This window comes from Cornus florida, unplaced genomic scaffold, assembly GCF_030987335.1.
Source record: "Cornus florida cultivar Cherokee Brave unplaced genomic scaffold, ASM3098733v1 CherokeeBrave_3.0.0_Hap2_Chr10, whole genome shotgun sequence".
In the NCBI taxonomy this organism is placed as follows: domain Eukaryota; kingdom Viridiplantae; phylum Streptophyta; class Magnoliopsida; order Cornales; family Cornaceae; genus Cornus; species Cornus florida.
In genome coordinates, this window is record NW_026775580.1 from 115,556,783 (window position 1) to 115,569,758 (window position 12,976).

Below are 12,976 nucleotides of genomic sequence, written 5' to 3' on the forward strand. Positions count from 1 at the left end.
ACACTTAACCACCTAGTGTGAGTCTAAGTGATCACCGTCTATTCTGGTTGAGGTCATGTTATACATCGGATAGTTCCCGTAGGATGTATACAGATATAGTACTCATCCGATTCATAATGATTAATTTATTTGATTCTTTGATTTGGGTCATAGTAGAGAGGACTTGCTCGTGGGGTTGACCCACCATTGTTGTTATTTCAGGATACGGTCAGTATCCGTTTCAAGGCTGAGGTTAGCAGTGTGGGACCATCATCCGAACTCATCTACTCTTACGATCCAGTGCAGGGTAGAAGTTTTATGTAATACTTCAGTTTCAGTTTTTATTTACTTTTGACGTTGAACTCTCAGGGTTATATTTAGGGATCCCTGACGTAGGATTTCCAAGTTGTAATGAAGTACTGTATTAAATAAAGGATGGATGGATGTTGTATTATTTAATGTTTCTTTTCTGTCTAAATTCTTTTATTTCCATCATTTTGTATTCCATGCTTGTATATTGCCAATTGTTTTTGATATCCCTCATTTTTCGTGTATAAGCCTGATCAACTTATGCGTGAAAAATGTGGGGGTGTTACATAAAATGCGTCTATTGTCCTTTTGTTCAAGTTTCCCCATAAAAGCAACCAGTGTGGTTGCATTGTGGCCAGACTGAACAATCTGGTGTGGTGACTATCATTTTTTATTATTTTTTTTCTTTTTTCTTTTCCGTCTCTCCCCTCTTCTAAAGTAGCGAGTCCCATAAATAGATGGCTAAATCTTTTATAGATCTACAAATGCAATGGTTATATTCGTAGAAACCAAATGCGAATATAGTAAGTCAAAAAGCGGTGCCAATCACCATATCTCTTGCCCTAAAGCATTCCATCCAAATTGTCTATAAAATTTTCCAAGAAAGTTTCAATTGAAACGGAAAACAAAAATTTTTGATTGTTCCACAAGATGATGCATTTAACAAAGAATCATGCATTTTGGGGCTTTTTCTTGGGCAAAGTGTGTCAGACACAACATAGAAGAAGCTACAACAATTTCCTTTTATACAACCACTACTAATAAGCTATGACATTAAATTCATTTATGAAAATCAAGTGACATCGTTTTGAGTTATTGTTAATATTTTTCATATCTATTGCAAACAATGGAAGTTAAACTTCAAACAAGTGCTTGGCAAGCAACCCCCTCTGTGTGTGCAGGTTAATTTCTTTTCTGTTGCAATAATGTTGTTGGGTTTATCTGGTTATGATGCCATCTTGCCAGTATGGTGAAATTTCAAATTCCTCTTATAGATGACAAAAAAAAATTTGTTCTGTAACATCTAATTAAATTTGGATTAAATTTATATTGGTATGCTATAATGCTAAGTTCCTTCCATGCCTTACTTAGAATTTGGGTATAGATTTAGTAAATGAATAAATATTACTAACTTCTTCTACTTCGAATTCGAAGGTCACTTGAGACTCGAGAGTGGGTGAGATTGATTTATTTATTTTCCAGAGTGGATGGGATTTCCCCACTACAATGGTAGGCTGAAAATAATATTTGCTTTATGTATAAAAAAGGTAAAGCATAACATCCAAAATAATAATAATAATAATATTAATAATAATAATAAAGCATAGACAAATCATACCAGGGTAATCTCGACAACCTCTTATGAAACTGAAATAGCAAGAGTGGCGGATCAAAGTTGATGTCACTTGCATCTTGCCCCGTGAATATTACTCACTAAGTTAATTAGCTTAATCTAGCCACTTACCTAAATACCACGCGGTTGAAAGAGAGTGAAACTTTCGAATTAAAATATACCGTATATAAGTCTATATATATACAGAGAGGGAGAGAGAGAGAGAGAGAGAAGTCATAAACATTTGATACGAAACGTGTTGAATTGACGTTGGGTTCTATCGTTAAATTCAAGCCGATTCATTTTATCATTTTTCAAAACGAATCGTTATAATTGAACAAAAAGTCAAGAGAAAAAAAAAAAGAAAAGAAAATTTGAACAAAAATTTGTAGGGAAGGAGAGAAGAAACGAAAGAGACTCTTCAAACGAAGTTGCTCTCACGACCCCGTCTCTCGCTCTAGAGTCCCTTAATTTAAGGTATGAGATTATTTTCTCTCTCTAAAATATAGACTTATATAACTCTGTATATCTACCATCTGTATGTATATCTGCTCAATTGTCTGTGAAGCTATGCAGCCTTGCAGTGAAGAAATGCAAGCAATGAACTCAATCTTAAAGCAATCTCAGATGTCCCTTGAAGACCTCCAAAACGGTCAATCGCAAATCGCTAACCCTCAGATTCAACTTCAGGCTTCTCAATTCAACCCGACGTCGTCTCACGACGACTTCCTCGACCAAATGCTTTCCTCGCTCCCTTCCTGCTCTTGGCCGGACCTCTCCGCCGCACCAAACCCTAAGTCACCTTGGGACCTCTCGTCAATCTGTTCGCGAAATTCTCGAGAATTGTCAGACGATCAGAGGCCGCTTAATCCAGAGAATGGTCAACACCATCAGTTCCAATTTGATGAGTCGGCTTTGTTGGCTTCGAAGCTCCGGCAACACCAGATCAGCGGTGGGGGACCGAATTCACAGGCTGCGAAGTCGTTGTTGCTTCAGCAACAGTTACTCCTCTCTAGAGGCGTTTCTGGCGGCGGAGGTGGATTGAGGTCGCCGACGGGATCTTCCGGTACCGGTGATTCTGGCCTTCTACCAATGCCTCCGTGTCTAGGTAGCGACGACAACTTCAAATCTGCCAATCTGGTGAGTTCTCTGTAGTGAGAGAAAGTATAGGAAGAGATAAGGTGGTAGAATATATGATTGAATTGATGAAATGTGGATTAATTATGGCCATAGTTACAGGGAGGAGATGGTTCTGTACGAGCTCTATACAACGGCTTCACCGGATCTCTGAATGGGACCGCTCAGGTATCCAATCAAGCTCACCATTTTTACATCTTTAGTTCTCTGATATACTTGTGTATATCTATATATATATATATATATATGTATATAATATATTTAGTATATACATCTATGGATATGTGTATTGAGTAATGAACATAGTTTTGGGGATATTTTTGATTGATTACAGACTGTGTCGCAGAACTTCGGAGCTCCGGCGCCGGTGACGAACCAAGCTCCATCGAATGGTTCTGGCGGAGGAGCAGGGGCGCAGCCGAGACAGAGGGTGAGGGCACGGAGAGGTCAGGCCACTGACCCTCACAGCATCGCTGAAAGAGTAGGCCAAGTTTCACTCGTCATGCTGCCATATTTTTCTGTTTTTGCTTTTGTTTTTCTGTGTTTTTTGTGTTTTTGGTTTCAGTTTGTTTTTGTTTTTTTATCCTTCATGGGGGTTATTGGTGTACTGTATTGGGCAGTTAAGGAGAGAGAGAATTGCAGAGAGAATGAAAGCTTTGCAGGAGCTAGTTCCCAATGCCAACAAGGTGATTTTTGCCATACTGTATTTCTGAATTTATTGTTGGAAATTATGGATGTCTATTAACTTTCTATCTTTTCTTTAACATATATCGTACGAAGTTGATAATATGACATAAACATCACTATGTGTTTATGTTTTAGTGTGTTGAATGATTAGTGCATAAATGTTTGTATATCTGAGTTTGTGCTTGAAAGTATACCTACGTGGAAGGAAGGGCATTAGTGTTTAGCAGGATGTAATATGTTTGAGGAATAATTCTACAGTAATAGATTTATTTATTTTTTTAATTTATACGAATATAAGTTAACTAGATGTATTATTTTGTTTGAACGTATTCGTGGGTATTGCAACGACAGACAGACAAGGCTTCAATGCTGGATGAGATCATCGATTATGTCAAATTCCTCCAGCTCCAAGTCAAAGTACCCCCTTCATCTCTCTCCCAATTACTATTTTGTATGTGAGCTTCTAAAATTCCATCGCTTTATATACATATATATAATGTGTGTGTTCAGGTTCTGAGTATGAGCAGATTAGGCGGTGCTGCAGCTGTTGCCCCTCTAGTTGCTGATATCTCCTCCGAGGTAATTAAAGCACATTGTATTTATATTTATAGGATGTGTTCTTGTGTACAATGTATGTATATACCTAGCTAAATGTGAAACTGTAGTGTTGCAGTCAGTGTGGGTCTAACTTAACATACCTTTATGGCTACACCAGCGCATTATTCATAGCCTCACTCTAATTCTAAATATATACAGTAAATTTGAAATGAGAAGGAATTTTAGTACTTTTAATACAGTAATTTTTTTCAATTCTAAATCCGCATATTCTATATTCACAGACATAATAAAAAATTAAAACATTAAAATAAAACATTAAACATGAAAATAGTGCAAATTAATCCACACAAATTATGGAAGAAAACTCTCAAGTGAATTCCCAACCAACCCCACCTCTGTTTGTGTCCCTTTAATTACAGTCCCGAATTTCCAATCAGCAGAAAACGACAAAACAGAAAAGGATCACGCGTGCCCACCTTTCCAGATACCCATCCCTTTCCCCTCTCCTACTACTCCTAAAGTTTGTTTTTTTAAATAAAATTAAGCGACAAAACTCTTTTCAGTTTCACTTTACTTTGCTTTCTCTGTTTTTTTTTTCGGAAGATTTTACTTTTCTCTCTTTGTATGCATATGACCATGTAGTATAATACTCTTGTTTCCTGTGTGTGTGTGTGTGTGTATATATATATATATATATATATATATATGTTTTTTCTTGTCTCGTAGGGAGGTGGTGACTGTAATCAGACAAATAGTGGGGTTGGAGGACGGATGAGCAGTAGTAACGGGGCACAGACGGCGTCATCAAACGACAGCATGACGATGACGGAGCATCAAGTGGCGAAGCTGATGGAAGAGGATATGGGGTCCGCCATGCAGTACCTACAAGGAAAAGGTCTCTGCCTCATGCCCATCTCTCTTGCCACCGCCATATCCACCGCCACGTCTCACTCCAGGAACAACAACCACCCACTACTCGCTTCCAACGGTGAGCCTGGCCCACCATCTCCCAGCATCTCCGCGTTGACCGTCCAGTCAGCCACGATCGGTAACGGCGGAGGAGAGATTTCCGTTTCAAAGCCCTGATCTGATCTGATGATGATCACACCGTTGACCATCATACACACACTCTCTCCGTGGAGCGAATAACGGACAACCTGACGGAGTAAAAGAGAAGACGTGAGGGAATCTCTCAAGTTTTAACGGCCGTCAGTCAAGTCTACCAAAATAAGGAGGGTCTCTTCAGCCTCAAAGCGTATTACGACGCCGTATTTACGTAGACTTGGCTTATGCTTAAGCTAACATATAATTATTTTGAATTTGTATTATCAGTTTAGTATTATCTAAACTAAGTTGGACTGAATGTGTCTAATGGGGGACCATTTTTAAGTGGTGTCATGATGGTATGTTAAAAATGATTAACATTATTATTATGATCATCACCAACTGAAAATAGTTTCGGAAATTATGGGATCTAATCTAATGCTCGATATTTGCAGGCTTCTCAGTTGACCTTTGTACTTTTAGTTTTTAAATTTTTTTTTTTGTTTCACAATTATTATACTATTATACTGGTGTATGTGTAACAGATCTTTTCCCTGCGTTTCTTCATTGTTGGTTTGGTTTTTGAGTAGCAAGAAAGGGAATATCATAAACAGGTTAATCCCATAGTAGCATCTGTAGATCGATCCATGTTCAAGTTTCTTTGTATATTGTATTACGGAAATTGATAGTGAAAAAGTAAAAGAAAAAAAAAAAAAAAAGTAAATAAAAATATAAATTTATTTGTTTTTGTTTAGCTTGAATTTTTTTCAATAATAATATGAAAAATTACCATTGCATGGTTTTAATAATAACATGAAACTTACAATAAAAGAAAGGGTGTTATTGTGAGTTCATAAGACTTTCACAATAAATAAAAATTGTATTTTTTTTTTAGAAAAATTTTACAAGAATATTAGGTGGTTATGAAAAATAATTCTCTCAAAATCTTCATTTTCCTTCCTAAGAAAGCTTGAGTTATAGACTGAACATCATGTATGGTCTAACATGATCTAATAATTTCTCCTAGGCACACTTCTGTTTCTTTCCTGGAAACCAAACAATTTGTTTCATGTACTTGAACCTTACTGAAAATAATATATATGTATATATATATATATATATTCATATTTTTTACTTTACATAAATATTATATATGTATACCATTATACTACAAGCTTCTGTATTTTCTGTCTTGGTTTTACGTATTTACTCTTTTGCATCATGGGTCTTCAAAGCTATCACCAAACTTGAACATTTATAGAAGATTAATAAAGAAAATTCAACAGCCACCACATAATGATTCTAACAGGAAGAAAGAATAAAAATGAAAGAAAAGAACACGTCTAGCCAATATTATAATTTAAGACTTGTAATTATCTGCAATACATTCCTGGGGCTTAATTATATAATATTATTTGGTATGTTATTAATATAATTATATTCTTATTGTTAGGTGAACAAACATTATGTGAAGTTGTGGGGGTGAGAATGATGAGTGGGAAGCGACTAAGGATTATGAAGTGTGTCCCAACCAACCCTTCTCTTTGCAATCTGTCCAACAACATGACCATTCAGATTGTTGTCTTGGTCCCAAATTCTGTATTTTACTTGGCTATCTCTTTATATCACCTTGAATACCATATAAACAAACCAAAAAATAAGTGGAACCAAAAACAAGAATGCACATTTTATTATCATTTTGGCACTTTTGCAAAATGAGTAAAGTTGGGCACAAGAATTAGCTTTCACACACACACACACACACACACACTCTCTTTCTCCAGACTCCACTACTTCCATGAGAGAAGGGGGAAAATTATCCTTAAATCTCACCTCAGCCTGAATGGAAAGAGCAAATTTAGCTCATGCATGACTTGTGAACAGCACAGTTACCCTCATTCCAGAGTGGAAAATATTAATTTCTATCTATCAAATATGTCCATCTCTTCGATCAATATCTATCATCTATATCCTTAATCAACATTGGCGGTCCTCAGTAAATATATAACCAACTGATTTGGAACTTCGGAGGAGGTAATGCAGTTTCAACAGCTTGGGTGAAGATCAATCTACATTTTAAAACTGAATAAATCTGAATCAACATTTATTTTCTTTATTTTTATTCTTTATGAAGATGCACTGTCATCTTCTTGACATATTTAAATACATCATATTAAAACGTAAAGAAATTAAAGAAGATGCAGTGTCATCTTCTTGACTTCTTAAAAAACATCATATAAGAAATTAAAGTAGGTAACATAGATCAACTTCAGTAACCAAAAACATTCCGAGAATTTGTTTAAATCAATGGTTTGTATAAGAACATGATGACAGTATCAGGAACATATCTAGATATTCTCATTACAATGCACGACATGAGCAGTAAAACCTTTAAATATTCACACACACACACACACTGATTCTGGGAAGTGGCCATAAACTCGAAGCTTAATCTTACAGATCCAAGACTATAAGATGTAATATAAATATTATGAGACATGTAGTCCACTACCTCTAGTCATAAAAACAGATTGTCATAGCAATGCAACATCATCAGTCCTGTATCTAATACAATGAGCTATTTGTAGAAAAAACATCGCACATAGATGACAATCTACCAAAGCTAAAGATTATAGTTTGCAAATAATGAAAAACGTATCGACCCACTACTATAAAATACATCAAAAACAATGAACATTGAAGGTGAAGAGAAGTAGAAAAGCTTATCCAAATGCCAAAAGTGAATCCCATGATTATATAAAATTCAAATGCTTAGAGCTTCAAGCTTCAAAGAGTACAACATAACTATAAAATGGTTCTACATCAGTGGTACCGAGTCATTGTCAAAGATGCTGTGTGGGTTAAGGAACCTTCAATCATATCCATATCAACATGAACACAGTCAGTCCCACCAACAGTTTATTGAACAAAATGTCCATCCCCAGATACTATGAATTGGCTTAAGATATTTGCATACCCATCAATAGTCGGGCAAGGCTTCACTTAGAATAATGATATCAGTAGGTAACTAGTTAAGTAGATTCAGAACAGAAAGAAAATTCCAGTACATCAATTGTCAAATATTGGTGAGGAGGTGTTGAAAGAAGAAAATATAAGTTCTTTCTGGAGCAGCGACATTCACTATGTAACCAAGAGCTTTGCTCTTTACTTTCCAAGTAGAGCATTGAGGGTTCAAGTCCCGTGAGGGGGCAATTGTGGGTGTGTAGGTGTGATTTGCTTACCAAAAAAGAAAAAAAGAAGTCCAACTCCAGCAGGTCTCCAAGGAAAGCTGCACTTCAACATTGGTGAATTCAAAAAGGTAAAACAATCAGATGAAATGAGTGGCGACTCATTGAAACTGAGTACCACAAATTACTCCATATCAGAAAATCACTGCAAAAAAGAATAAAAAAACTATATTACATGGACTTGTGTATGATTATATGAGCTGTGGGTATGTGTTAAGGTTTTTTAAACACAAAGACATGGAGGTACACATAAATTGTCAGAAATGTTTAATCTCTCTCTTTAAACTAGGGGAATATTGTTTGTCTAAACAAATTGAAGCTTAAGGGCATGTTTGTGCATAGTGCAGGAGCATCTAAGATTGCACCCATCAAATGAACCAGCGGCTCATTTCCATTGGATGAAATGAAAGTTGATTCAAAAAGAAGCATCATGTCATAAACTGAAAACTATGCTTTGTAGATATACTGATGGTTGTAGCTATGTTGATCAAAGTTCTATTAACAAATATGTCAACCTTTGAGTAAAATTCATGATAAATTGTAATGGAAAGCTTACACTTTTTTGTTTCCCAGAACAAACTCTCAAATTGAAACAGCAAGAAAGTTGCCTACTGCGTCTCACATACCATATAATCATAAGTTTTGATTTAGGAAGCACAAACATGTCTAAAAGGTCGAAGTGTCCATGTCGAACACGTGTTGAATATGTCCAAAAAAATGTCTAGAATTTTTACCTTTTAAAACACGTTGACACGTGACAGACATGCCGACACACTGCAAACACACAAGTGTCCATGTCTAAAAGGTCGAAGTGTCCATGTCGGGAAGTGTTGAATATGTCCAAAAAAATGTCTAGAATTTTTACCTTTTAAAACACATTGTTGACACATGACGGACATGCCGACACACTACAAACACGTGGTGAACACATTTGTCTGATTAAAAAAGGCTTTTTAAAAAGATCTCAAAAAATACAGTCCTTGGGACGCGTTCCCCTTTTGAACGCCTTCTATTACAATTTACTTATCAAAAAAAAAGATCTCAAAAAAAAAAAAAAAAAAAAAAAACAAACAAACAAAAAACAAAAAAGAGAAAAGAAAAAGAGGAAGAAGAAGATAGGTTAAAATATAAAGTATGTGAAATTCTTTGAAAAGTTTCAATAATATGAAGGTCAATATATAATAAATAATGTCTTTTTATGGAAATTACCAAGCAATTATATTTACTTGATCTTTTTATACTTATTACTTGTTTGAAATTGTAAAAGATCACAAAAAGAAAATGGTAAGAATCTTACCCTCTTTCGCAACCAAGTTTCGAACTTGCTAGAGCTAATTATCGAAGCTTGACAGATGGTGAGCCCTCTTCTTCTTCTTCTTTAATAAATCATCTTCTTTTTTCTTTTTGTCCTCTTCTTCCTATCATAAGTTCCACTCTTTCTCTATAGATTCTTTCTTAATAGAATTATCTTCCCTTTTCTTCAACAAAAACCTAGTTAAAGAAAAGGGTATAGAAATTCTACTTCGACCAATTCTCTCTCTCTCTCTCTCTCTCTCTCTCTCTCTTCATTCATTCTTTATACAACTATAATCTTTTGTTTAGTTCTGGATTTAGTTTACAACAAATATTATAAAGGGACTCAACCCAGTCTCTCTTCTTTATACTTTTTAAAAGAGAAAACTATGGTTGTAACTTCATTAGTTGTTGTTTTCTTTTTTATTCTTATTTTGAAGGAAAACAATATTAGCCTTATAATATAAAATAACATATATAAAAATATTTATTCATTACTCGTTGTGTAAGTGTCTTAATGTTTTAAGATTTGTCATATTTGGAAGATAAAATGAACATGAAGATACTATTACACCTAAGTCACATAATTCATTAATCTGGGTCATCGCTCTACCCTCCATGTGCGGATTTGCTCCAAATTCACAAACTCAATTTTTTGGATTTGCGAATTCCATTTTAGAATCCGCGGATTGCGGCAATTCGTGTGCACACATGCTGTTTGGGTGAATCATGCACTAAAAAGTAGCCACTTCCGCATGGGTTGGGGATTGAACCCATGACATAGTATATAAAAACTAAGAGTATCTACAACTGAGTAACTATTTGTTTTTGATATATTAAACACAATTAAAAAATGTAAGTACTACTTCATCATATTTAATTACTACTCATATCTTTTAAATAGTCATATATTAAAAAATTAACAACAAATGGTGTTTAATAAATAAAAATGACAATGTAACAAGTGGAATAAGTACATACTCTAAAGGCGCTCCCACTCTCGAAGAATTCTAGACTTTGATGCTCTCACGTTCTCGCTCTCGCTTTGTGTGACTTAGCTATACACATAATGTGGAGAAAACGCATAACATTGGTTCACATCTAGATCACAAAACTTACTTCATGGTAGCAAAACATAAAAGTTAAATTTCAAGAGATTCCATTCCAACGCATGGATCGCCACTTCACTAGAAGCCCTAAGCTTATTAATTCATGTTTAACTAAGCAGAGTTCACGTGAAGCAAAACTGTAGCATAATGTCCAGTTTGTCTTTGACTTTTTTATGGTACTTTGAGTCTTTGACACAAAACTTTTAAGCATTGCTACCATCTTTTGCCCTTTATGTGAAGAGATCTACTCTTCTTCTCTTTCTCTTTTGCTTCCTTCATCCTCCATATGGGATTTTGATTCACTAAGTTGGACTACTAAAAGTAATGAGGAATCTCGTTTCGCTCATCATATTTCAGGAATCTGTAGAGTAATACAGGGCTATGGCAAATAGCCAAATACATAACCCCTTAATTTCGCACCATTTTGAATGTCACACATGACAAACTCTCACTTTTCAATTTGTGTCACCATTGGTTTGGACTAATAAATTAATTTTGACATACGAACATAGAAGATGGGAAATTTCTTTACAGATATCTACCCATCTATGTGCAAACACAGAAGACAGTGATATAACTGATGCACAAACAAGCATTCACACATCAAACTAAACCATCTCAAGTATTTAAAAAGTGGAGATCACTGAAGAAATAAATAATGTGCATAATATGCAAACTACATGATCATTCAAGTAAAGAAAACACCACCAAGACCGAAATCTGACTTATCGAAAAAAAACAAAAAAAACCACCAAGATGAAAATTTTCTTTCTTCATGCTTGAAGTACATTTCACCAAGTGCAATATACTTTTGAATTTTAATTACTGACAAATTCCATAATATTGGTGCAGCAAGCTTATAAGCCATAAAAAAACTCCATCTTAATTGATAATTAAAAATGTTTGGTACAATAAACACCCTATAAGTTACCCGCATAACCAATAAAAGATTCCATTCCCCTCTTCCACATGGACCAAGCTTCACACCCCTGTTAAGATAGATCAATTAACCTAGTGAGTACATATATTACTATTAAGTACTCCTATAAGGATTGCCACTTCCAAACCTTAGAAAGTTAGAAGGCAACTTTCAATATGGAAAACTTCACAGTCAATTCATTAGAAGTTGGAACAGTGAGAAGCAATACAATCAAATATATATAACCATCACCACCACTAGAAACTCAAATTCCCACATTTGGGTTCCTTATATAAATATAAATAGAACCAACCAACTAAAACTAATCTGGTACAAAGGCAATGAGATTTATACTCTAAGGACCATAAAACACATATCTATCAATTCCTCCAACATTTTGATCTACTGTAAAATAGAAAAGCAATTCCTCCAACAAAAATACAAAGTTTCATGATGATCCATATGACCCAAAAATACCAACATATCTATATATCAATATTAATTAGTGGGCTTGAAAGTATAAGACTTCGGAAGTGACAACGGACCTCTTCTGGAATCATTGTCATCCAAAAGCCTCTTTTTATTAGCACAATACTGCCTATCGAAATGCTTCACCTACAAATTCAAAAATAAACAATCTTATCATTCTAAAAAATAAAATTCAAAAAAAAAAAAAAAAACCCACCATCATAATGATGAAATAAAAATTGAAACCTAAATCAATTTTAAAATTGAGAAATTTACCCAAGTGGGTCGACATTGTTTGACATATTCATCCCGACGCTTCTTGCATTCCACTGGGTAGAGCAGCCCGACCGATGCGAGTTCGGTAGGCCTTTTGTTTGATTCCCTCTCCAAACAAGAGTAGAACGCGTCACGTGCCTTTAAGGGTTTAGAAAAATCCAATAATTATTGCAGTTTTTGAGCCTTCTACAAGAATATATGTATTTATAGAAGTATATACACGCATAGAAAAATATATATACATCAACAATGACAAAAAAAATGGAAAAGTACCTTATAACAAGCTTTTCTAGCTTCAGCGAGGACGTCGACATAGACTTTATCAGGGTTTTGCGATGCGTAGGCTTCTAACGCCATGCTCAGAGACACAGAGAGCTTGTAGACTTGTAGTTTAACAACAATCTGTATTGGGCTATTCAACTAAAAAGCAATCTGTTTTGGGCTTAATTCGTCTACTGGGCTGGATTGAGTTTCCTCGTTTAAGGCCTAAAAAATATATTACTTTGTGCATTTTAGTGAGAGTGTATATGTTGTGTTCAGTGTTCACTTGGTTTCAAATTGAGACTCAAATTTTTCATTAATTTTTTTATTATTCTTTTTTTTAAACAACATTTTT

At 34.9% G+C, this 12,976-nt stretch overlaps 2 protein-coding genes across 9 annotated transcripts; one reads left to right on the forward strand and one right to left on the reverse strand.

The window, feature by feature from the left end:
* Positions 1 to 1,877: 1,877 nt before the first annotated feature.
* LOC132277682 (bHLH transcription factor RHL1-like) lies at positions 1,878 to 5,510 on the forward strand. Of its 6 annotated transcripts, none has more exons than XM_059779528.1 (8): positions 1,878 to 2,098; positions 2,190 to 2,761; positions 2,855 to 2,926; positions 3,093 to 3,239; positions 3,379 to 3,444; positions 3,797 to 3,862; positions 3,956 to 4,024; positions 4,730 to 5,510. In XM_059779528.1, the coding sequence occupies exons 2-8, from the start codon at positions 2,192 to 2,194 to the stop codon at positions 5,087 to 5,089; spliced, it is 1,350 nt and encodes a 449-aa protein (XP_059635511.1). In that variant the 5' UTR covers positions 1,878 to 2,098; positions 2,190 to 2,191; the 3' UTR covers positions 5,090 to 5,510. The 6 variants fall into 6 exon arrangements, with proteins under 6 accessions (XP_059635511.1, XP_059635512.1, XP_059635507.1 ...); XM_059779529.1 differs by having other exon boundaries at positions 1,879 to 2,098; positions 2,198 to 2,761; XM_059779524.1 differs by lacking the exon at positions 1,878 to 2,098 and having other exon boundaries at positions 2,105 to 2,761.
* Positions 5,511 to 7,779: 2,269 nt separating this feature from the next.
* Positions 7,780 to 12,775, reverse strand: LOC132277687 (uncharacterized). 3 transcript variants are annotated; one of them, XM_059779533.1, is made up of 4 exons: positions 12,634 to 12,775; positions 12,361 to 12,498; positions 12,162 to 12,231; positions 7,780 to 8,440 (listed from the first exon to the last, which is right to left on the reverse strand). In XM_059779533.1, the coding sequence occupies exons 1-4, from the start codon at positions 12,715 to 12,717 to the stop codon at positions 8,430 to 8,432; spliced, it is 303 nt and encodes a 100-aa protein (XP_059635516.1). In that variant the 5' UTR covers positions 12,718 to 12,775; the 3' UTR covers positions 7,780 to 8,429. The 3 variants fall into 3 exon arrangements, with proteins under 3 accessions (XP_059635516.1, XP_059635517.1, XP_059635515.1); XM_059779534.1 differs by lacking the exon at positions 7,780 to 8,440 and adding an exon at positions 9,657 to 11,686; XM_059779532.1 differs by lacking the exon at positions 7,780 to 8,440 and having other exon boundaries at positions 11,794 to 12,231.
* Positions 12,776 to 12,976: the final 201 nt, after the last annotated feature.